The sequence below is a fragment of the Dromiciops gliroides genome, chromosome 5, assembly GCF_019393635.1.
Source record: "Dromiciops gliroides isolate mDroGli1 chromosome 5, mDroGli1.pri, whole genome shotgun sequence".
In the NCBI taxonomy this organism is placed as follows: Eukaryota; Metazoa; Chordata; class Mammalia; order Microbiotheria; family Microbiotheriidae; genus Dromiciops; species Dromiciops gliroides.
The window spans coordinates 144,411,017-144,435,864 of record NC_057865.1 but is presented as its reverse complement, the minus strand read 5'-3'; the positions used below and the strand labels follow the sequence as shown (position 1 = coordinate 144,435,864).

The 24,848-nt window shown below is 37.4% G+C and overlaps 2 protein-coding genes across 2 annotated transcripts in view; both read left to right on the top strand.

Moving 5' to 3' along the window:
- Positions 1–24,848, top strand: part of PRKAR2B (protein kinase cAMP-dependent type II regulatory subunit beta) — a 148,355-nt gene that overhangs the window by 27,629 nt on the left and 95,878 nt on the right. The window contains exon 2 of the mRNA XM_043968323.1: positions 18,668–18,703. Within this exon, the coding sequence (XP_043824258.1) occupies positions 18,668–18,703 (36 nt within the window). The remainder of the gene's footprint in view (positions 1–18,667; positions 18,704–24,848) is intronic.
- LOC122729440 (serine/threonine-protein phosphatase 6 catalytic subunit-like) lies at positions 5,674–6,804 on the top strand. The gene has a single exon (XM_043968324.1). The coding sequence runs from the start codon at positions 5,677–5,679 to the stop codon at positions 6,358–6,360; it is 684 nt and encodes a 227-aa protein (XP_043824259.1). The 5' UTR covers positions 5,674–5,676; the 3' UTR covers positions 6,361–6,804.

Below are 24,848 nucleotides of genomic sequence, written 5' to 3'. Positions count from 1 at the left end.
GCAAATAAAATGACAATTTCTCTCTAGATAGAAATGGTTCATACATTTTCAATGAGGAATAATAGATAATATCCTACATTTATATAGTTCTTTATGATTTGCAAAGTGCCTTCATATACTATCAAAACCGATTCTCACAACAACCCTGTGAACGAGTTGAGTTGGGGGCTGCTATCTTCATTTAACAGAGGAAACTGACTAAAAGGCTAACAAATATAAATAAGAAACAAATTACTAGACTGAACAGAATGGGAAAAAATACATTTGCTACATCATAAAGAGGGTGGGATGGATTTATAGACAATTTACTTCTTATTCAGATGTACGGGGAACATCTACAAAAATTAATTGTATTCTAGGATATAAAGAATTCATAAAAGGAGAATAGCAGAAATTTTATGAACATTACTTCAACTCAATTCAGTAATGGTAATAAGATCAAAAGATGGAGGCCTAAATAGAAAGTAAAAATAATTAACTTAAGAATGATTGTATCAAATACCAATTCATAGAAACAATTAAAAATGAAAGATAATGACGACAATGGAACATCAAATTTTATGGAATGTAGCTAAAGTAGTTCATATAAGTGAACCTATTTTCTTGAATGCTTATATTAACAAAATAAAGGGAAATTGAATTTGCAGTTTAAGAAATCAGAATGTTGATAAGTTAGGAAAAGCTAAAAAAAGATATCTCTAAGATCAGAGGAAAAATCAGTGAAAATTCAGAGTCCAGGATTTGGAGCAGAATACCTACAATCTATGTGACCTTGGACAAGTAATTTAACCTTTCTATGGTTTTCCTTATTCTAAAATAACAAAGTTCCTTCCATCTGTGTCTATGAAAGAAAAAAATCATTTTTAAAAACATCACACTCACAACCAATTGAATTAAGAACCAAAACAGAACCAGGTTTTTCTATTTGTCTGTTTTTGTTGACAACCAATAAAATTAAACCAAAGTGAAAAGGTAAACTAAATTGCTAAAATAAATATGAGAAAGGTCAATGGCAACAAATAGCAAAGAATTAAAGAAAATCCCTAAAGAGTAGTGAGCAATTATGTGTTGTACAATGGAAAAAAGAACTAACTGGGTCAGAAGTCAAAGGTCCTCAGTTCAAGTTCTCTCTTTCAGTTGCTACATGTATGACCTTAGGCAATTTACTTAACTTTTCTAGTTTCAGTTTCTTTAAAAATTATTTTTGAGATCCCTTCCTGGTCTAAAGCTATATAAAAACAGTGGCATTTAGGGCCCCGTATATCAAATCATTAATATTAAAGTCTTGGTGATGACATTTTGAGAAAGATTAATGGTACAGGTTAGGCAGTAATGAGCTAAAACTGCATACAGTTTGTTTGCTCTTTGAGAAATCTAAAATCACAGAACACTTAGGAAATGCGGTCATTGTTTAGGGAAAGAATGGCAAAACTGGGCAAAAGTTTGATGAAAAAAAGGGAAACAGAATTAGCCCCTTATGCCATGGGCTTCTGAATGGACCAATGACCTACAAATGTGAAAAAAAATGCAAAAAACTAGAGAATAAGGGATTGTGATTTTTTTTTTGGGGGGGGAGCAATGAGGGTTAAGTGAGTTGTCCAGGGTCACACAGCTAGTAAGTGTCAAGTGTCAGAGGCCAGATTTGAACTCAGGTCCTCCTGAATCCAGGGCCTGATGCTTTATCCACTGTGCCACCTAGCTGCCCCCGATATATTTTTCATAACTCTGGAAAGGATAAATTCTTGGGCTATGACTTAGAGGAAATTAAAAGAAAATAGATGAATCTGGTCATATTAAGAAACTTTTATAGAGTAAAAACAGTTCATTTATAATAATAATAATAGTGATCATAAAATCATAATTACCAACATTTATATAGCACCTACTGTGTGCCAGGCACTGTGCTAAGTGCTTTACAAATATTATCTCATTTCATCCTCATGATAACCCTGGAAAGTAGGTGCTGTTATTATCCCCATTTTGCAGATAAGGAAACTGAGGGAAACAGTATTTTAATGACTTGCTCAGGATCACACAGCTAGTAAGTGTCTGGGGCTGAATTTGAACTCAGGTCTTCCTGACTTCCTGAATGGGAAGGAAAGGAGTTCAAAGAGAAAAATCTTTGCATTGAACCTGAAGTATGACATCTAAGATTTATAAGAAAGCAACAAATTTATAAAAGCTATAAAAGATAAATGGTTAAAATCTTTGAATATTGAGTTTTGTAAAAGAAGCAAAATAGCAGGCCCTACTTAAAAGAAAAGGGAAGGCAACAAGCATTTATATAGCAACTACTATTTTCTGGTCACTGTGCTAAGGACTTGACAAGCATTATCTCATTCGATCTTCACAACCATCCTGCAAGGTGGGTGCTGTTGTTACCTCTATTATATAGTTGAGGAAATTGAGGCAAACAGAAATTAAGTGACTTGCCCAGGGTCACACAGCTAGGAAATATCTGAAGCTGGATCTGAAGCTGAGTTCACGTCTTTCTAACTGCAGGCCTGGTTCTCTAACCACTATACTGCCTACCTGCCTTGAAAAAAAAATGTTTAAAACCTATAAAACTCAGATATGCAAATACTCCACTTAGCACCCAGGCAGTGGGTAAGGATAATAAAAGTTAAAATTCACTGTTGGTATGCTTTGGTGTTCCAGGCACATATTGCATTGGTGGAGAATTTGTGAATTGGAATATGGAATTACTTATAGAGTGAGTTATAAAATATGACTACCCTTTGAACCAGTGCTTCCAGTCCCAGAACTATAACCCAAGGAGATTATTGACAGAAAAGCCCCATCTCTATGAAAGTATTCCTTGAAATGTTATTTGTATTTGTATACCCTAACACTGGGAAAGACTGGACGAATTATGGCTTATGAACATCATGTTATTTTATTCTACTCTAAGCGTGAAAATGAAGAATTCATCGTAATGTGGGACTTTTTATATGAAGTGATAGCATATTCCGAAAGCCATCATACACACTGAGCATAACTATGTAGTTATAGGCCACTGATCCATGCACCGGATACAGAAAAGTTAGATTAAAAGGTGTCAGGACAACAACCAGGGATGTATTTCTCTGCCTTTGTATTTGTGTCCCCAGTGCTTAGCACAAAGCTTGGCACAAATTAAACTTTTGTATTCCTTCATTTGTTGAAGTCAACAGACCCATCTTTTGTGAGTGCAATTAACAGTGAATACCATAAATTAATGAGGATAGATACAATCAATTACAATAACACAAGACTTTTTTTTGTTTTATCACATGCTTATTTTTCTTTTAATGCCATTTATATACTTGAAAACTTAGTCTTGTTAATAAAAATTAAAATAAATTTATATGAAAAACAATGTCTTTCATAACCCAACTTAGTGGGAAGCTTCAGAAATTAGAGAAATGACAAGTTCTTAACAAATAAAACTTCATCAGCAATGTACAAAACTAGAGTTGACTAGGGAAAACAAAACAATGAAATAATTTCAAAGTACTGACAAAGTAATAAGTGATAAAAAAAAAAAGTAACCCCGGAGTGGCCTCTAGAGTTATTAGAGTAATTTTTTCTTAATTTAAGTGGCATAGCTTTCTCCCTTTTTATAAAGATTTAAAAATTAAAAAGCAGAAAATTTCACAATTTCTTAGGAAAAGATTTATAAATGAAGGGTTAAATATCTTTATCTCTTTTGAGCTATCCTGCTCTGTACTTTTGTGGTAGGGCTTCGAGATAGTAGATTCCCTACCCCTGCTCAATCTACTAAATCCACCCCTGGTTAAATTAAGTCTGAAAATAATGTTTGGGGGCAGCTAGGTCTGGCCTCAGACACTTGACACTTACTAGCTGTGTGACCCTGGGCAAGTCACTTAACCCTCATGGCCCTGCAAAAAAAAATAAATAAAAAATGTTTTACTGTGTTGCAAAGACAATAGAAATCAATGAAATGTGTTTTTAAAAGAAAAAAAAAACACTTCTGGAATTATTTTTTCTTTAAAGACTTGAACAGATCCTTTTAAGCCTAGATTTAATGCTTAAGACTTTCATGTGTTTCTAGCTTCTAATAGCTTTGGGGATTTTGGCGGTGGAATTTGCTCAGTCTTGTTACTTTATTCCAATTTTAATAAGTTAAATATCCCCCCCTTTTTTTGTTTGGACCTGTGATTTCATTTATGTAGGCAACTCCCAGTGAGACTATACCTTCCAGCAGAGTGGATAAAGGCAGCTTTTCTGCAACTTACAGTTTTGGAGGGTTGCCTAGAAGCACCAAGAGATAAGACTGTTCAAATGTCATTTAGCCCAAACGACTCTTGATGACACAGAAGCTAGCTCTGCTATCCACCTTACCACTCTGCCTCTCACTTAATACATATATACATAAAATCTGTGAGTTCATGGGACATTTCCTGGGTGTTTTCTTGAGATTATCTTATAAAAATTTTCATGCACTTGTTTGGAATTTTAGGTAAATGTTGTAGAAGTAACAAAAAGATAGCTACTTAATTCAAACAAAGCAGATGTTTCTAGTGAAAACATTTATGAAGGTGGTGCCAGAAATATAAATTGGCAAAATGTTGCTGAATAAAGTTGACAAATTATTGCTATCATCTAACATCAAAGTTTTTGAGAAAAAGTAAATATATGTTAACAACAAACCTATATCTATCCTAGTTTGCTGTTATTAGTATTTGGTTTTATGCAGGAGATCCACCAACTTGAAATTTTCCTCTTTTTTTCTCTCCCTTTTTTTTGCAAGGCACTGAGTGTTAAGTGACTTCCCCAGGGTCACACAGCTTGTAAGTGTCAAGTGTCTGAGGCCAGAATTGAACTCAGGTCCTTCTGAATCCAGGGCTAGTGCCTTATCTGTTGCGCTACCTAGCTGCCCCAACCTGTAATTTTTCAACCCCACAGAAAGTAAAGACAGAATGAATCCCTCCATAAATTTTTGTCTTTACATTTCTTTATATGGAGTCCATGGTTCTGTTCATCTTTAATGATCTTAATACCATTAGTAATAATTATAATATAGGAAGTTGCAGCTAAGTAGAAGATTAAATCACAAGTACTCTCCCTTCCAATTCTTTCTCATGAGGCAAAAGATTCATAAAATGCACACACAGCAGTATTAAAGGATGGCATGGTAATGAGCTAATTCATCCATTCTCATTTTTATTCCTTCTCTCTGTCACTGACTGCAAAATTCTCTTTTCTAAGAAGTGGTATGAATGGATATGAAATTCTCTTTATCTTTTTATCTCCCAAACTTCCAAGCAGAAATAGGGTTTTGGTGAAAAGAACCTGTTGTTAGATCTCTCTCTCTCTTCCCTAGAGATGTTTCCCCTTTGGTTGCCTCCTTCCAGCTATAGTTCAAATAAGTATAACTGGACTAATAAAGCTTATGGTTAGTACTCTTGATAAAGACAAAATTATATTTAAAATAAAGGTAAATGGGCTCTCCAGGAGTCCAGAGAAGAAAAGGCTTCAGCTTTCTAAGAATGATTTGAAAGAATACTAGATTTACTAGATTGTTGCCTTATGGTCTGTGGTGGAGAGGAGGAAAGAGTTTATAATATAGCTTCTGTCCAGGAAGCTCCTGGTGCCTAGTGGTCCTTAAGCAATAGAGAATTGCTTTGTCTCTACCATGTCTACACTTTCTCGGGTTTCTCTGCCTACATATTTATGGGCGATTTTGTAGACAGAGGTTACTACAGTTTGGAGACCTTCACTTACCTTCTTGCACTAAAGGCTAAATGGCCTGATCGCATTACACTCTTGCGAGGAAATCACGAGAGTAGACAGATAACACAGGTTTATGGATTTTATGATGAATGCCAAACCAAATATGGGAATGCTAATGCTTGGAGATATTGTACCAAAGTCTTTGATATGCTCACAGTAGCAGCTTTAATAGATGAGCAGATTTTATGCATCCATGGTGGTCTCTCTCCAGACATCAAAACACTGGATCAAATCCGAACCATTGAAAGGAATCAGGAAATTCCTCACAAAGGAGCATTTTGTGATTTGGTGTGGTCAGATCCTGAAGATGTAGATACTTGGGCAATTAGTCCTCGGGGAGCAGGTTGGCTTTTTGGAGCAAAGGTCACAAACGAGTTTGTTCACATCAACACCTTAAAACTCATCTGCAGAGCACATCAACTGGTACATGAAGGGTATAAATTTATGTTTGATGAAAAGCTGGTGACAGTATGGTCAGCTCCCAATTGTTGCTACCGTTGTGGAAATATCGCCTCAATCATGGTCTTCAAAGATGTAAATACAAGAGAACCAAAGTTATTCCGGGCAGTTCCAGATTCAGAACGTGTAATTCCTCCTAGAACAACTACGCCGTATTTCCTTTGAGGCCTTCGTCCATCCTGCTGATCCCTTTTCCTACCCTCCCCCAAATTCCTTGTATTTACCCCTCTACAATATACTTTTTATTGAGCACTTTGCTGCTGAAATGCTGCCTCTTGCCTCCCCTCCCCCCTTTTTTATTTTAAATTATCTAAATTTATTGTGTATTATGGTGTCTATAGCAATGTTTCTCTATTGATTTCCTCCCCATCTCATCCTCCACCTTGGACTTATTTGCAAAGACTTTGAGAAATGTCTTAACATCCATACTGCTGCATGTAGTTCTTGCTTATTACTGGTTTGGGGGGAAACAGGACATTTTTCCTTTTTTAAAAAAGCAAATTGGAAAGAACAGATCACACCGAAATATTCCCCTCCTCTTGTATTGTTCAGCTTTTTTTTTTAAGTTTGGTAAGTTTTAAGAAATTTCAGCAGCAAAGTTATTATTCAGTGGGCACGATGGACTGTAAAATACCTTTGCGTTGTGTACACCTGTCCCAGCTGTAAACATTGTCCTTTGTTGGATGATATTTTAAGTGGCTATAAAATAAATTGGTCGAAAGAGCTGAAAAAAAAAAAAGAGTTCAAGGGACCACTCTTGATGGATTTTTCCATTATTAGACTTTGAAATGACAACTTTTCAGAAATTCTCTACTTTGGAGTTAATGCCTTGGTCTCAGGTCTGGTCACCTAGTCTGGATGGGTGATTCATGGGCATCTTCCTTTTCAGTCTTCTGTACATTGGGCATACATGGATCTTTCATTTGTTCCAAAGATGACATTAGATTTGGAAACTACAATCTCTGGCATAACCAAGTTCTTGTCAGTCTCGAGCATCATCTCTTTTACAGAACTTTCTCAGTAAGTTCCACTTACTTCCATTCCTACTGGGAGAAATCCATAACTGCCTCCTTGAATGTCACTTGATTCCTAGGATCCAAGTCTCAGGAACTCATCAACTTTTCCCTTGTATTGATCCATGTTGTGTTCCTGATGAAGACTAGTCTTTTGGGGGGTGGGGGTGGGGCAGTAAGGGTTAAGTGGCTTGCCCAGGGTCACACAGCTAGTAAGTGTCAAGTGTCTGAGGTTGTATTTGAACTCAGATCCTCCTGAATCCAGGGCCAATGCTTTATCCACTGCACCACCTAGCTGCCTCCTGAAGAGTAGTCTTGAAAAAAGGAGAATATTCTCAAAAAGCTATTATTTCAGCCAGTTCTGCATCGTCTTGGGCATGATGATTTGGAGTGTATTTTGATCTAAGCTCTATGCTTCTTCACCTAAAATCTTGGAGCTCTCTTCAGAACACACAGGGAGAAGTCTCAGGGTCAGCTTTGTCTTCCCAACAGATCCTCCAGGGTCATCTTCCTCCACTTTTACTTTTTTCAGGAGACTGAATTGTTCCTAGGAATCTTGTACCCAGTAATGAGGAGGCTGGGGCAGGGTGGGAGAGGTGTAATTTCTTGACAGGCATACAATTATTTGAGAACCCCAGAAAGAAATAGGTTCAGTTGGAGGGATCCAGCAGCTTCCGTCCTACAATCTTATTCTAGATGGTGGGCAGATGCCATTAAAGGAGAAAGAAAAGAGGGCAAAGGGAGAAAGTGTGGGAGGGGAAGGATGGTATGGAAGAAATTCTGCACCTCACAAAATCAATTTGTAAGTGAAGGAATAGGGACCTATGGGTTAAAACAGGTTATATGAAAATCTCAATGGTTATCACATTGTGGGTTTTCTTGTTTGTTTTTTGAGGGGAGGTGATGCTAACCTGTAATTCTATCTGTGTAGGGAACTTCATTATTAAAGTAGACTGGAGTTTAAGTGGTTTGCCCAGGGTCCTAGCTGGTGTATCAGAGGCAAAATTTGAATACAGGTCTTCAATTATGTCCTACCACTTAGGATAAAAAGAATAGTAGCATCCAGCATTAGAAATACTGTGGCTTCCTGCCACTCCCTGCTGATCAGACCATACTCTGGCTTGGGTACTGTGTGCAATTCTGTGCACTAGACAAATTGAGTTACTAATAAGTTGAAGTATGATGAGGATGCTGAGAATATGAAACACTGTCATTTGTTGAATTGAAAAGTTCGAGCATTTGGGGATGTTTTAGCCTGAAGAAGAGACAAGAGCAGACAGGGTACACGTCCATATATTTGTAGAATTGTCAGGTGGTTGAGGGACTTATTATTCTGTAAGACTTTAGTGAGGGGCTCAGTTAGGAACAATGGTTAGAATTTATAGGGAAGCAGATTTTGGTTTAATCTAAGGACGAGATTAAACATGACTTCAAGGGGAAAAGTGTTCCATAATGATTAGAGTGCTTTTCATACTAGTGATAGTACCATGTACAAGTCACCCTCTCTTCCTTAGGCTTGGTTCTCCCATCCACAGATTGGGAGACAGTAATACTTCTAGTACTGACCTCACAGGGTTGTTGTGAGACTCAAAGGAGTTAATGCATAGAAGGTACTTTGAAAACTTAAAAAGGTACATAAACATTAGTTATTATTAGACTTGTCTTTCTTTAAAAAATGGAATAATCTGACCTGTAGGGTAGCTTCACTGAAGATGTTCTGGCAGAGGGTTGCATGACCACTGTGGGGACTGGAGGGGTTTAGGAGTGGGGGAATGTTGGATGGAGTAACTTTCAAGATTTGGTGAAGAATCAATGAATATTAAACTAAACAGTATGTCACAAGTAATCAGTGTTTGTTTCGATTCACACATTCTTTTGAATTTTTATTTAGTTACTTTATAGAATCAGAGAGTGTTTGTTTGCTAGAAAAAGTGGCAAATGAAATGTTAAGGGTGCTAATTATTCAACTGAGTCCAAGAAGATTATTATGTATATGTCACCTCAGCCCAAATAGAACTGTTTCCCAAAAAAGCACATTTAATTAACCTAGATCATTTAGTTCAATTTAAAATGAGACTACACTACTATATATACCAGCTCAGAGTGTTTCTTGCACTTACTAGGAATTTCTCTTCGATGTTTAAGGGCATGTATTCTTGTGCACACACGTATTTCTAATACTCGTGTTACTATTATGAGCTTGTTTCAAGCCTACAGACATTTCTCTACATTATTTCCTCCCTTGTGTTTTAAGGCAATGTCCTTAATCTGGAATCCATGAACTTGTTTGGGTTTTTTCTGTTTTGTTGCTATTGTTATTTATAACTTCTACAAGAAGGCTTTCCTAGCTCTCCTTAATCTTACTGCCTTCTTTCTGGGTGAGCTCCTGTATATATTGTTTTTCCATTGCTGTTTGCACATTCTCTTCCTTGCGCTGTCTTTTGCCTTTCTTTGTATCCCCAGTGCTTGACGTACTGCCTGACACATAGTAGGCACTTAATAAATGCTAATTGGTTGATTATATCAATATAATTGGTTTTCTTTATAACCCTATGAATTTTATTTGATGCATTTAAAACATTCTAAGAAGAGGTCCATAGGCTTCACCAGACCACCAAAGAAGTCCATGACACAAATAAGATTAGGAACCTCTGTTTAGGGAGTTTGTTTTAAATTAAAATTTAAGAGTACAATCACAATTGCCCAGTTAGAAAAATTCCTAATATTTAGGCAGAGGTCTGGCTCTCTACTTTAATTTACACTTATACTTATCTCTTGGTAACTCCTGGCATCTTTGTAGTTGAGGCAAAATTAAGGTTACATAACTCATTTGAGTAAAGAAGCAGCAGAGTATATTACAGTGTCTTTTAATAGAAGCAAATTTATAAGAATAAGAACCATTCTTCAATTTATAAATAATCTAAGAATATGAACAGGCATTTCTCATGAGAATAAACTCAGGCCATCTCTAGCCATACTAAAAATGCTTCAAGTCACTACAAATTAGAGAAATACAAATTAAACCAATTCTGAGGTTCAACCTCAGACTGGCAAAGATGACAAAGAAAATGACAAATGTTGGAGGCTCTGTAGGAAAACCAGCACATTTATGCACTATTGGTTGGACTCAGAATGTGTTCAGCTGTTCTAGAAAGCAGTTTGGAATTCTCCACAAAAAGTTACTAAATAATGTATGCTCTTTGACCCAGCTCACTAAACCACTGCTAGGCCTTTGCCCCAAAGAGACTGAAGATGAAAATGTTCTGTATGCACAAAACATTAAAACAGCCCCTTTTGTGGTGGCAAAAAGAATGGAAACTAAGTGGATGTTCGTCAGTTGGGGAATGGCTGAAGAAATTGTGAATATAAAAATGTAATGGAATACTGTTTTGCTGTAAGAAATAAGGAAATAGAGCATTTCAAAGAGACAAGATTTCAGAGACTTGTACAAACTGATGCAGAGTGAAGTGAGCACAACTAGAGCAAGTTATAACTAGAACAAGAATAACAACCCTAAAACAGTAACAACGATAGTTAACATTTTTATAGTGCCTGCTTTGTCCCAAGCTCCATCCCAAGTACTTTACAAATATTATCTCATTTGATTCTCCCAGCAACCCTGTGAGGTGTAAGTGTTAGTATCCCCATTTTATTGATGAGCAAACTGGGGAAAATTGAAGTTAAGTGACTTGCCCTGGTCACACAGCTAGTAAGTGACTAGGGCTGGATTTCAGTTCAGGCCTTCTTGATTCTATCCCTGGTGGTCACTTGCCCCTAATAGCTTTCATGCGATATATCCATCTCCTGAGAGGTGATGGATTCAGGGTACAAAATGAGACATACATATATACACATATATATATATATTTATATATGTTAATATGGACAGTGAGATAATATGGACAAATATATATTATATATCATATATATGGACAGTGAGAGATTTGTTTTGCTTGAATATGCATATTTGTTATAAGAAAAATCACCACCACCACCCCGGATTTTGGGGAATGGGGGGGCAGGATTTCTGTTAATTTTTTTGAAAATAAAATGAATTATAAAAAATGAATGGGTTTTGAAAGGGGAAGTTGGGGGGGGGGAAGCAGACCTTTCCTTGGAATTTTCCTAAGTACTTGAGGAGGGCAGTACAGTTAGTAGCCTAGTCTCCTGCTCTGAGATATCTATGGGGCTGTTGGTCTTTCTCAGTCTCTCCTTTCTTTCTCACACCCTGGTCACCAGTTGCATCTGGGCTGCTGATTCTTTGGCTCAGCCACTCCTCTCTCTAGTGCCACACCCTGAAATCTCACTTCAATTCTGAGATAGCTCTTCATTTTATACAAGTCCCTTAGGGTGTGCTCAAGCCTCTCACTGAATAGAGCTTTTCAGGCCTTGTTCACACCTAGTGCATTGTGTCCTCATCTGATAAATGGGCTAAAGGAGGTAGAGGTAATTTCAAACCACCTTTACACACATATGTAGCTATCAACCTTTATTTTCTTTATTTGAAGATCACATCTGTTCTGATTGATTCATATTGTAGAATTGTCTGTGTTAAATTTTCATAGGCTGCCTTAAGTTTTCTTGGGTTTGTATTTTTTCCCTTGGATTTCTTTTTTACCTAATTTTCTAATGAGTAGCTATTTGACTACTTGAAGGAAGACTTTCAGACTTTCAGAAAACTATAGAACAACTGAGTGCACATACTAGAGACTTGTAACCTCAAAAAGGTTGAAAACTCTGTCTTCCAGTGAAATTTGCAACCTCTCCAGGCTTCCTCATGCTCAATCCTTTTCCCATAAACCTTTCATAAAGTCTGAGTGTTGATGTCTTTCCTGTGACACTCTTAGTCATGGGAGGGGGTGGTACCAGAGTAACACTTGGTTGTCTGTTCTCTCACCCTGGTCACTTGTTCATGTATCAGGTACCCAATATTGCTGTCACTGATAAGAATGGTTCACTATAGAAATGTTGTGGGGGGAGGGCTGTTCCGTATTGAATTATGTGTATGGCTCTCCTTCCAGTTAGGTCACCCTAGGAATGATTTTTTTTTTGTCTTAGTTGAGTCTCATACCAACTTCTCCTCAAACTTTCCTGTCACCTGCTTCTCCTTATGAATGAGCTCGTACTCTAAACTGTGGTTGCCTCGTGTTTCCATTTCCCTTGATCAGGAGGCATTTATTAAGGGCCTGTGACATTTCAGGCACTCAGTTGCAGGAATACAAAGACAAAAAGATCAGTCTCTGCCCTCAAGAAGCTTATCCTCGTAACGTAGGAGACAATATATACATGTGTGGGTTGTTATATATAAAATTGTTTGACATGGACATTGAAGGTTAGCTGGCTCAGGGGATTTCTGGCTTCTTTTAACCTGCTATTTGTAATGACTGTTTCATGCTGGTTAAAAGCCTCTCTAAGAAATGTTAATGGTGTCTTTCCTTTTGTCCGTTTCCTATTTTTCAAATTGGGTGGTTTATTTTAAATAGTGGTATTGGATTTGCTCTTGAGGGTTATTATTGTATTCTTTTCATCTTATGCTTTCTTCTAAGTTCATGTTGATTTTGAACTTGACTATAAGAAACTAATGATCAAGCTTGTTGCAAATAAATGATATCATTAGCCAGTTCATTTCCCAAAATAGTAATCCATTTCATTTTTTGGAATGTTTGGCAATTTCCACAACCACTGTCTTTGACTCTCTTCTTAAAGAAAATAAGAAGATTATATAGGCAGAAGGTTTCTGGGTAGCATAGAGTGAATAAATGAATGAATGAATGGAAGGAAGGAAGGAAGGAAGGAAGGAAGGAAGGAAGAAAGAAAGAAAGAAAGAAAGAAAGAAAGAAAGAAAGAAAGAAAGAAAGAAAGAAAGAAAGAAAAAAGAAAAGGCATTTATTAAGGTCTTACTGTGTGTAAAGCACTGCTCTAAGCCTGGGGATACAGATACAAAAGCAAGAAAGTCCCTGCTCTCAAAGAGCTTACATTCTAACAAGGGGAACAATACATATAAATGGGTCAGAAGAGCAAGTCAGAAGGAAAAGTCCTGAGGTCCTCAAGACAGTGGCAAAACAGATGGTAATTGGGGCAGCTAGGTGGCGCAGTGGATGGAGCACCGGCCCTGGAGTCAGGAGTACCTGAGTTCAAATCCGACCTCAGACACTTAACACTTACTAGCTGTGTGACCCTGGGAAAGTCACTTAACCCCAATTGCCTCACTAAAAAAAATAAAATAAAATAAAAAACAGATGGTAATACATCTTTAATGTCACATCTAGTGATAAAACTCTCCCTGTTTCTGATGTTGACTGGTTTGATGATGCAGAAGGCTTTGGTGGTGAGAACTTTCTTTTCTGGATCTTCAGTAGCTGTGGCTGTGGGGTATTCAGGGAGTACAGTCCCTGCGGAAACAGTTGCCAGGTCTAGTCTCCACAAGTGCAACTTCTCCGTTGTCGGTTGTGGGGGATGGGCTAAAAGCAGGACTGTTGTCTGGGGAAGTGCGGCCACTCCCGGCATACTTGGGCTTCCCTGCTTGTACATCAGTAATCGCCGGTTAGCCATTGGTATTGGTTATGGCAAGGAAGGTGGGTCCCTTTTCCACAAGGACCACACCACTCAATGATGGCTGCATGGGCTGGGGGTGGAAGCAAGGCTTGATGGTCTATTTCCAGGACTCTTGGGCCTCCGTTGTTCAGGTCTTTAGGTATGTGGTAGTTCTTTGAGATGCCAGGCACCAGCTGCCTCCTTCCTTTCCTTCAGGGTGATATGCTATTTCACCTAGGCTGGCTTCCTTCCCTGTAGATGGCCATTGGTTAATGAGACTCGACCTCTTTGATTTCTTAACTCTGAACCCAATTTTCCCATTGACTTTGACTCTTAAAGATTTGAAAAGTAAAATACCTAAAATCTTTCCTATTATCCAAGCTGACTGAGTAGCAGTAAAGTTCCTGAAGTCACCTTAATACTATGCTAGACACTAGGTATATAGAGAAAAATGAAAATAGACCTTAACCTCCAGAAACTTATGTTCTTATATAAACTTATACCGTAGTATGTGAAGAAAATTCATATAAAATTAGCCTAGAAAAGAAGTTTGAAGTCAGATTTTAGAATTCCCTAAATGCCTGCCTAGATAGAGGATAGAACCCTAAGATTAAGGAACTGAATTAATTTTCAGACTTTCATTGTAGTTTTAGTCGAATTTTAGAATTTATTATCACCTCCAAAATAAAGTGCTCTTTGAACACTAGGAGAAAATAGTAAATTATTTATTAAGCATTCTGAGATTCCTAGAAAAAGACATTTTACACTTAAACAATTTACTAGCAGCAGGGGCAGCTGGGTGGCGCAGTGGATAGAGCACCGGCCCTGGAGTCAGGAGTACCTGAGTTCAAATCCAGCCTCAGACACTTGACACTTACTGGCTGTGTGACCCTGGGCAAGTCACTTAACCCCAATTGCCTCACTAAAAAAAAAAAAAAAATTTACTAGCAAAGTGGAAGAGAACAAACATTTCTTCAGCACCCATATGTGCCAGGCACTGTGCTGAGTGCTTTAGAAGTGTTACCTCATTTGATCTTTACAACAACCCTGTCAAGTAGTTGCCATTTTTATCCCCATTTTACAGATGAGGAAACTGAGGCTAACAGGTTAAGTGACTTGCCAACCTTTATACAGTTAGAAAGTGTCTGAAGCAGGATTTGAACTCAGGTCTTCTTTACTCCAGACCAAGCACCCTATCCACTGTGCTGCCTAGCTGCCAGAAAAGATAAGAGGGTAAGGACTCAGCCTTAAATACACAAGCATATATTCCAGCTGTCACATGTTTATAGTTGCTCTTACCACCAGTTTAGGAGAGAGGAATTCTATCTTCTGCTCACTCTCTCTTGCTGAAAGCCCAAGGCAAAGAAAGTGCTAGATGTAGCTCCAAAAGGAATTGAGCTGTTTCTACTCAGCTCCTCTTAGAACCCACACAATGATTGACTCTCAAATCAGTCATCAGTCATTTTTAATACAATGCCATAGTCACTGAGCCAGGGGAACCAATCAGGAGTTGCTGTGTTGGTCATGTCCCTTAGCAAGACACCCCTGAATACCCAACATATATAAATAATGAATAAGTGGAAGGCATAAGGAAAAAGCCTGAGTTTAGGGTGTTGTAAATGAGCCTGGAGGTTAAGAACTGTAGCCAGTCAATAATTCTTTAATATCCTCATTTTAATTCAGAAGATATGAAATACAAACATAATATGCTTATTCATTCATTCATTAGTATCTGGCAATATTAGCCCATTGCTGAGTTAACATTATTTCACTTTTCTCATTTAATATATTAAAGACTAGTAGCTCCATTATCATTAACAAAGAAAATAGATTAGAAACATAGCCAGACTTCCTTCATTTTTCTGTGTTATCTTTCTGCCAATGGAATCTATGAATTGTCTTCAGATGATGTGAGTGAGCTGGATCCTGCCATCCCTCTTTTATGATGTGATATTGATAGAGGTTGGCAACGTTCTGACATCCATCTCTCATAGGGTTTTACAAGTGAGCTTATGTTCTAAACCAGTGTTCCAAAGTAGTTTCCATCTCTCTCGTTGGCAACATGAAGTATTTTTTACCTAAGGTAGTTTCTGGGCTTGGGAGTTAAACTTTTTCAGGAAATGTCAAAAGTTAAAGTCAACATCTTTGCCTTTTTTTTTCCATTGACCATTTTTCGGCATCATTCTGATGAGTCAGATTAAAGATTTTGCTTCCAGTGTTATCTTCCCTTTATCCTTTCTTCTCATTTGCTTTAACTAATCAATGGTCTGACTGACCTTCTATGACTCCCAAAAGAATATAATCTCCTGTCTATTGAGATAACATCACATTGTTTTTGTAATGTTTGGTGCTCGATGTCTTGTGCTTTCTGATTTGATTTTGGAAGAAAATATTCATGATAAATAGTTATGAGTTTTCTTAAAGGTTAACAAGCCTTTAACTTCTTTCATTTCTTAAACTTGAACAATATTTTCAACTTCCTCAATTTTTTCTTTTTTTGTTATGAGCTTATGTTCTACTGGGTGGAGGGGGGAGAATGCAGCATGTACATAGAGATATAAATGCAAACTATATTCCAGTTTTCCAATACATTTCTGACCTCATCTATGTGACTATTCCATGTCCTCCCATAAGTTTGTAAAAGGCAAAAGTCTGGGGATTTTCCTCACATTCTTTTGACATTTCTAATACCTGTGAAGTATGTGGGGCTGTCTATTTGTTATGGCTCACTCATGTCCTGTGACCAGACCACCACTTCTGAAGTATTTTTTCCTTTATTCACATCTTTTATACAATTTATTCTTTATCCTTTCATGTTTGTAATGCATCACAGAATGTTCTCACCCACCCAGTGTCTCTCCTTTGCTCTTTGGTTAATCCTTAACTTCAGCTCTTTGAAGGCTGTAGTGTTCCATGATCTGTGGCCCTACAACATCCCAGGGAAAACATTGATTTTAAAAATATGGGTCTTTACTTCATTGGAAGCTGGAGGTCTTTAAAAGAATTTCAGTCTTCCAAACAAGCCAGCTCAAATCCCATTCAATTCAGGACACAAATCATTGTTCATTTATATATGAGGTTTGAAACATGGGTTTATTTTGAATCCTAGCATTTCTTTGCACACGTTTGGAAGAGAGATCTTGAGGAGTATCTTGACCATCTCCTTCCTTTTCTTTTTTCTTTCTTTTTTTTTTTTTGCAGGGCAATGAGGGTCAAGTGACTTGCCCAGGGTCACACAGCTAGCAAGTGTCAAGTGTCTGAGGTCAGATTTGAACTCAGGTACTCCTGAATCCAGGGCCAACGGTTTAGCCACTGTGCCACCTAGCTGCCCCCAGCTCCTTACTTTTTCAAACAAAACAGTGGCCCAGAGAGGTGAAAGTAAATTGACTTGCCCAAGGTCACACAAGTAATAAATAACAGAGCTGGTCTTTGTACCAAGGGATTCTGTTGACTAAAGTCCAACACTTTTTCTTCTGTACCACATATTTGATGTGGCTTCTTCATTTTGGGATATTTTTGTATTTGCTGACATAGTGTTTTAAAAGTGGTTCTAGGGGGAGCTAGGTGGCACAATGGATAGAGCACCAGCCCTGGATTCAGGAGGACCTGAGTTCAAATCCAGCCTCAGATACTTAACATTTACTAGCTGTGTGACCCTGAGCAAGTCACTTAACCCCAATTGCCCAGCAAAAAAAAAAAAAAAAAAAAAAAAAGTGGTTCTAAGGAATTTAAATGTACGCAAAAGTCCTCTCCTCAACCTCTTTAAGATGAAGACTATGTATTGTCCCTTTTTGATTTTCCTGTTCCCACCTACCCATGATGGCTAGTAATATGCTACCAACATAATAAATACTTATTACATTTCTTCTTTATTGAGTGAAATGTTCAATTATTCAATAAATACTTATTAAACATCTCATATGCCAAATGTTCTTCTGGGTTCTAGGGGAAATGTAAAATTTAGATAAAAGACATGGTCCCTACCCTCCTGGCATTTGTAGCCTCATGTACAAATAAGACATAAACATGGGAAACTATAAAGTAAGCTATTACATGAGTGAATTAGATAGTTGCAAAACAAAGTGCTTTGTGAAGTATACAAGGAAGATTATCTCTGGGATCAAGGAAAGCTTTCCATATAGGAGGTGAGTATTGAGTTAGGCATCAAAGAATAAGTAGGAATTAAAGAGATCATAGATTTAGAACTGGAAGGGATAGTAGAGGTCAACTAGTCCACCATTCTCCTTCTGCCCTTTTTTACAGATGAGGAAACTGAGTTAGGAAATGTGTCCAAGATCCCATGTGACTGAGCTGGGATTTGAACCTAGGTCCTAACTACAAATTCTACACATGATACCTCTCCATTCCCACTGCTGCCTACTTGTTTAGGCCCTTTCTTCTCTCTATACTAACATTTCCTTAGCTACATTCCCCATGTTTGCCTGGCTCTTCTCTTCCATTTTACATGAAGTTCCTTAATGCACAAATTTAATCAAGTCACTTTTCTGCTCAAACCCACCACTGTTTACCAGATAAAATTTGGACTTCTTTTCTTGGTATTCAGAATTTTACGTAATCTGGCTTCTACCTATATTTTCAAACTAATCTTACACAGCTAAAATGACCCACTTGCCAATCCCTGAACACCTCTACTACTTTGCTGCCTTCGCTTACTTTATTCCATATGCCTGAAATGGTCTTGTCCCACAAAGAAAAGGAAGGACATGAATGAACATTGATGAATATATAGCTTTTGATCACTACGACAATAATCGATCAAACTGCAGTTTTGATGTTTAAGTAACAGAAAATTTGGTTTCCTTTGTCAATAGAATTGAAGAACTTAGTTTACTTTAATATTTTATTTGTCCATTTTCATGTTTTAAATAAATTATCTAATCACATATTCATTTTTTTTCTTATAGCTCCAGTGATAAATCGGTTTACTAGACGTGCATCAGGTAAGTCTGCTTTCTTTGTGCTTGCACTGGCCTGCATGGTGATAATGCATTAAGGGTAGTGTTTGTCATTTCTATCTTCTTTTTAAATTCACATTTTAGCAGTTGATTTTCAGACAACAAATATAACAGTACCTTGTTTGTTTAAAAACATCAATGAATGAAGTGTGAATTTTTCAGATAATGAAAATTTACTTCCTCAAGGTCCAGAATATTTTTAATAATTTTGAACAAGGAAAAACTTTTTAAACTTTTCAAATAAAACAAATTTTGGTATGTTGAAGTGGTAAATTTCAAATTGGATCTCTTTGCTTGTACTATAAAAGGAATAATTAGTTCTGGAAGGACTACTTTGTTTCCATTGTATCATAATGTTTGATACATTAAAACTGATCTCTCTCTCTCTCTCTCTCTCTCTCTCTCTCTCTCTCTCTCTCTCTCTCTCTCTCTCTCTCTCTTTCTCTCTCTCTCTCTCTCTCTCTCTCTTTCTCCCTATATATCTACCTATCTCTCTTCCCTCCCTCCTTGGGGAGGCATTTGGGATTAAGTGAATTGCCCACAAACACTCAGATAGTAAGTGTCAAGCATCTGAGGCCACATTTGAATTCAGGTCCTCCTGACTCTAGAGTCAGTGCTCTATCCACAGTGCCACCTAGCTGCTCCATTAAAATTAATTTCTAAATTTGCCAATAGTTGTTGGAGAAATTTGTCCTTATGGAGTTGACTAGGGCTGTGTGGAACAAAGCCCAACATTTAAGAAAATGTACCTGATTATTGTGGAACCCGTTATAGTCTCCTGAAAATGTTATAATCTTTTTGTTTGTTTGTTTGGGGTTTTTTTGGCGGGGTAATTGGGGTTAAGTGACTTGCCCAGGGTCACACAGCTAGTAAGTGTCAAGTGTCTGAGGCTGGATTTGAACTCAGGTACTTCTGAATCCAGGGCCAGCGCTTTAACCACTGCGCCATCTAGCTGCCCCTGAAAATGTTATAATCTTGAGGGTTATTTTACTTTCATTATAACTGCTGGAAAGAAAGTGACAAAATGTCTTTTGTCAGGCTTGTAGGCTGTTTCTGATATCTGATGTCAAACAGGTGTCATTTATATGTAAAAGTGAAGTTCTAGAAAGTTATCATCATTATAAACAAGTACACACATGTGTGCATATATACATATGTGTGGGTCTTTGTAGACAAAAGAAGAAAGCACAGAAAACTGGTACTAAGACCATCTGGTCAGAAGATAGACAAATAATCTACTAGTTTGATTGTCAGGCTTCCCAGAGAACATAATCTCCATTTCCATCAATGACTATACTAACATGAGAACTGATCTCCACTGCCCATTAAAATACTGAGCTTCTAGACAAGTTTGATTAGTGACAGCCATGAACTGTATTTAGCATTGATTGTTAGGTCAGAAGCTCCAAAATAAAGGCTTAGTCTGACATATCTTTCTTGTTAGTACACAGGAAGCAAAGCTATGTAGGTTCAGTATATCTCAGAAGCATTTAGCTGTGACTACAATGATAATGGAAGATAATGGAATGCCAAAGCAAAAAAAGAAATAGCAAAATTGAACGTTTCAGTTCTGCATAGGTAGCATAAGATAAAAGAAACCAGGAAATATCATTAGGAAATTAGCTGTACTTAGAGGAAACAAAATAAACTAAACATTAGGCTAATAAAATTATGTGGCAATATATAGAAGATCTTATACATGGGAATTATTGCTATTAACTAAGTAACATAATATGCCAAACCCTAATTGGTTATTATATTTCTGATCGAGTTTTCTTTTAAACATAGTAAATAAAATTGTGAGAGTCCATGTAGTACAGTGGAGAAAGTGAAGTCAAGAAGACTTGGGTTTTCCATCTTACCTGTGATACTAGCTTTTGACCATTGTCAAATCATTTAAGTTCTAAGAACCTTACTGAACTCTAAAACCATATAAGGGTTGCAGTCTTCATAGCTGGTAGGAAATGCAATACTGATTAACTCAAAGGTCATCTTCTTATAAAAAATATATAATAATATATAAAGAAAATATATAAAATAACAATTATCATTGACAGAAGGAGTGAGACCACTATAGTATCCAGGAGATTTACAGTATGTTTTGACTATAATTTTTACTTTTTAAAGATGTCCATGAAATAAAATTTAATCATAAGGCTAGAAGGGATTTTCTAGTTTGTGGACAAAATCAGATATGCTTAATGTGCGATGTACATAGACATACCATCTCTTTACATCTAACCTATCTCCTCCTCATGGTCACCAAATGGAAATCTAAACTATTTTAAAATGCCTATAGAGGAGGAATTTCTATAACCTCCTTTATGAACCCAGTCCACCATCTAACAACCTGGTGTGTAAGAAGAGATTGAAACTGAATTGCTTCTATTTGAACTGTCTTAGGAAGATTCTGAAAATCACCTGAAAAGATAAGGTACTGGACACTGAGGTCCTTTCTTGAGCTAAACTGCCAAGTATTCAAACTCTACTGCAGAGAGTGTTACTCTGATGGGCTGGCCACATTATTCAAATGCCAAAGGTATGTTTGACTATCTTATGGAGAACTTACACAAGGCAAGCTGTCACATGAAGATCAGTAGAAGTGATACAAGTATGCTCTCAAGAAGGTGTGCTCTATGAGCAAAGCAGAATTGCAGTAGCTTAAAAGAAATTAGATATGCAAATTTAGAGACATCTCCAGTTCAAATGTTCATATGGATTTGTGCCCACCCTGTGGTAGAGCCTTCCAAGCTCATATTGGTCTGATCAGCCATAGTTGGACACACTGCACCTTGACTCCAACATAGTGATGTCATTTTAGTCCTCTTTGAGTACAAAGAACAAGAACCAACTAACCATAGTACTTTGGGGTGTAATTCATTTTGGCCTGGGATTTGAATCAATCAAAAACAGCTGGATGATTTCTTACTATTTTGTAACATATCTTGGGTTTCAATTACCTGAGTACTTTTTCTTTCTAATTTGGAGGACGTTTCCTTTAAATGCATAACATGGAAGCAACTCAGATGGTGTATTGTTTTTGATTTCTCTCATCTTTTTTGTGGGGCAATAAGGGTTAAGTGACTTGTCCAGGGTCACACAGCTAGTAAGTGTCAAGGGTCTGAGGCTGGATTTGAACTCAGATCCTCCTGAATCCAGGGCTGGTGCTTTATCCACTACACCATCTAGCTGCTCCCCTTCTCTCTCATCTTTGAACATGATACTATCTTTTCCTACATATCTAAGTTCTAACTCTTTGCTTTTTATTTATTTCCATATGCCTAGAATGGTTTTTTCCCACAAAGAAAGGGGAGGACATGAATGAACACTGATGATTATATAGCTTTTGATCATTTAACTCACTACAACAATAATTGGTCAAACTATGTGATTTTGATATCTATTTGTTTGATATTTTGATATTAGGGGCAGCTAGGTGGCATAGTAGATAGAGCCCTGGTCCTGGAGTCAAGAGGACCTGAGTTCAGATATCACTTTAGACACAAGCTGTGTGATCCTGGGCAAGTCACTTAACTCCAGTTGCTTTAAATATCCAGGACAATCTCCAGTCATCCTGATATATATCTTGCCACTAGACTCAGATGGCTCTGGAGGAGAAAGTGAGGTTGGTGACCTTGCACAGCCCTCCCTCACTTAAATCCAATTCAGTACAACTTATGGCATTACCCTGATGTCATCATCCTCTTTAAGAGCAAAGGACAAACAACAAAAATTTTTATATTTAACAATTTTTAAAACTCCTCCTTTATTATTCTTAGCATTTTTCTAAGTCTTAAATCATTTGGGACTTTCATATTCCTTATAGTATTCTAGCCTACTCCTTTGGTACTTATCTTAATTATGTAGCCCTCCTTCCAGCTTTTGAATATTTTTTTTTTTAAATTCAGAGCCCATCAGAGGAGTCTCTGTTTAGGATACAATGGCCTCTTTAGCATCTTCTTTTATTTTATTTGGAATTACCTACAGCTTAAATGCAGAGTTTTATTTTTGTGCTTCTTGACTTTTTTTATAGTGGGAGTTCGTAACAGGGCGTGCGTTAGTTTCAAAAAGTATTTTCATGACTGTATTTCAATACAATTGGTTTCCTTTGCCATCCTATGGATTTTATTTTATGCACTTATAAAACACTCTGAGGTCTATAGGCTTCACAAGATCCTTGAAGGGGCCCATGTCACGCAAAAAAAGATGAAAAACTCCTGCTCTGCAGCCCTATTACCTTTTATAATAGCATCCAATCAAACTGATCTTGTCTCAGAGTTTGTTTGTTGAATCTTTTTTTTCTTCAAAGCTCGGCTACTTGTCCGCCAGCACACCACTGCTTATTTCCTCTACTATTTAAAATGAAGGTAGTATGATCCCTGTCACTTCCATATTGGTCAGAATTAAACATCTAGAGTAACAGACACTCTAATTACTTCCTCTAATTTCTGAAGGGAAATTATCAGGAAGGTGAATTGCAGATGTATCATGTGTTCTGCTTTTAGCATAAATTGATTTCTAATAACTCTCTCCATAGTTGGTGGTCCATCTTCTTTCTTAACTCTTGTAAATTCTCTGATTTGCCTCAGAAAACCATTATCCATATCTTCCAACAGGCCAGGAAATCTGCCCACAACACTATTATTTCTCTTTCTTCCCTTTTTGTCTTCACCCAGATGTTCTCTATATTGCACACATATATAGCTGACGAATGCTTACTCATCATAATAGAAGTATAGATGGAGTTTTGATTAATTAATGCTTTTTTTTCTTATATGGAAATTACACCCTTTAAAAACTTTAGTCATGTCATAAATATATTATTAATTAACAAGCATGTATTAAGTGCCTATTGCATGCCACAAACTGAATGATATAAAGACAAATATTAAACTGTGAGATTTAAAATTGGATATTAGATCATAAATCTCCCCTACTTAACCTTTCCCTTAATTTATCTCCCAAACTAGTAAATGGAAGCAGCTTTTGGTTTTCTAGATAGAGCCTTTATTGTATATAAGGTGTTGTTGATTAGAAGGATAGGAAAGTAGAAACACAATACAAATCGTCTTAAGTCTAAGCTTAGTCTATATTCCTTATAAAAACTCACCAAACCGAAAAAGGCCACCTTTGGAGAGAGAGTCTGTGCCGCGCCGTCAGGAGTCCCGCCAAGCAGGCAAAAGGCCTCCTCTCGTTCTCTCCACCCCGGAAGTCAAAAAACCCGGCAGGCAGTCTGACATGCGCAGCAGGCGGCCTGTACCCGGCAGGCAATCTGACATGCGCAGCAGGCGGACTGTTCATCTCCTCCCCAAAAGGGTGGTCCTTGAAAAACTGGCGTCTTTCAGTTATCCTAACCGACTGTTAAAAACTTTCATATTTTACCACAAACAGTGACTGCATTCAAGGAGCTTACGTTATATTAAGAGGGAAAACATCATGTACACATATAAGTATATACAGAATAAATGCAAGGTGAGAAGGAGAGGATTAGGGGGAAGGAGAGCATTATCAGTTAGGGAGATTAGGAAAGGTTTCCTGTAGATAAATGATAGCACTAGAGCTGAGTCTTGAAGGAAGTAAGGAAATCCATAAATTGGAGGTGAAGGGGCTGCTCTTTGTATAGAGCCATGTGATGGTCATTGGTTTGGATGCAAAGCTTGTATAAAATGAGGTCCTTGTCCTCCTGACACTCTAATAGAGGGATAAGATACAAATAGAGAGGGTAGGGAGCAGCTAGATGGTGCAGTGGATAAAGCACCAGCCCAGGATTCAGGAGGACCTGAGTTCAAATCCAGTCTCAGACACTTGATACTTACTAGCTGTGTGACCCTGGGCAAATCATTTAACCCTCATTGCCCTGCCCCCCCCCCCAAAAAAAATACAAGCAGAGAAAATGACAATACATGACATTATAGCATGTCTTTTAGAATGTAGTAAAATAAAGGGCTGTGCAAAAGGCTATAAAGCTGTGCATACCCTTTGACTCAGCAATACCACTACTAGGTCTGTATCCCAAAGAGATCATAAAAAAGGGAAAAGGACCCACATGTACAAAAATATTTATAGTTGCTCTTTTTGTGGTAGCAAAGATTTGGAAATTGAGGGGATGCCCATCAATTGGGGAATGGCT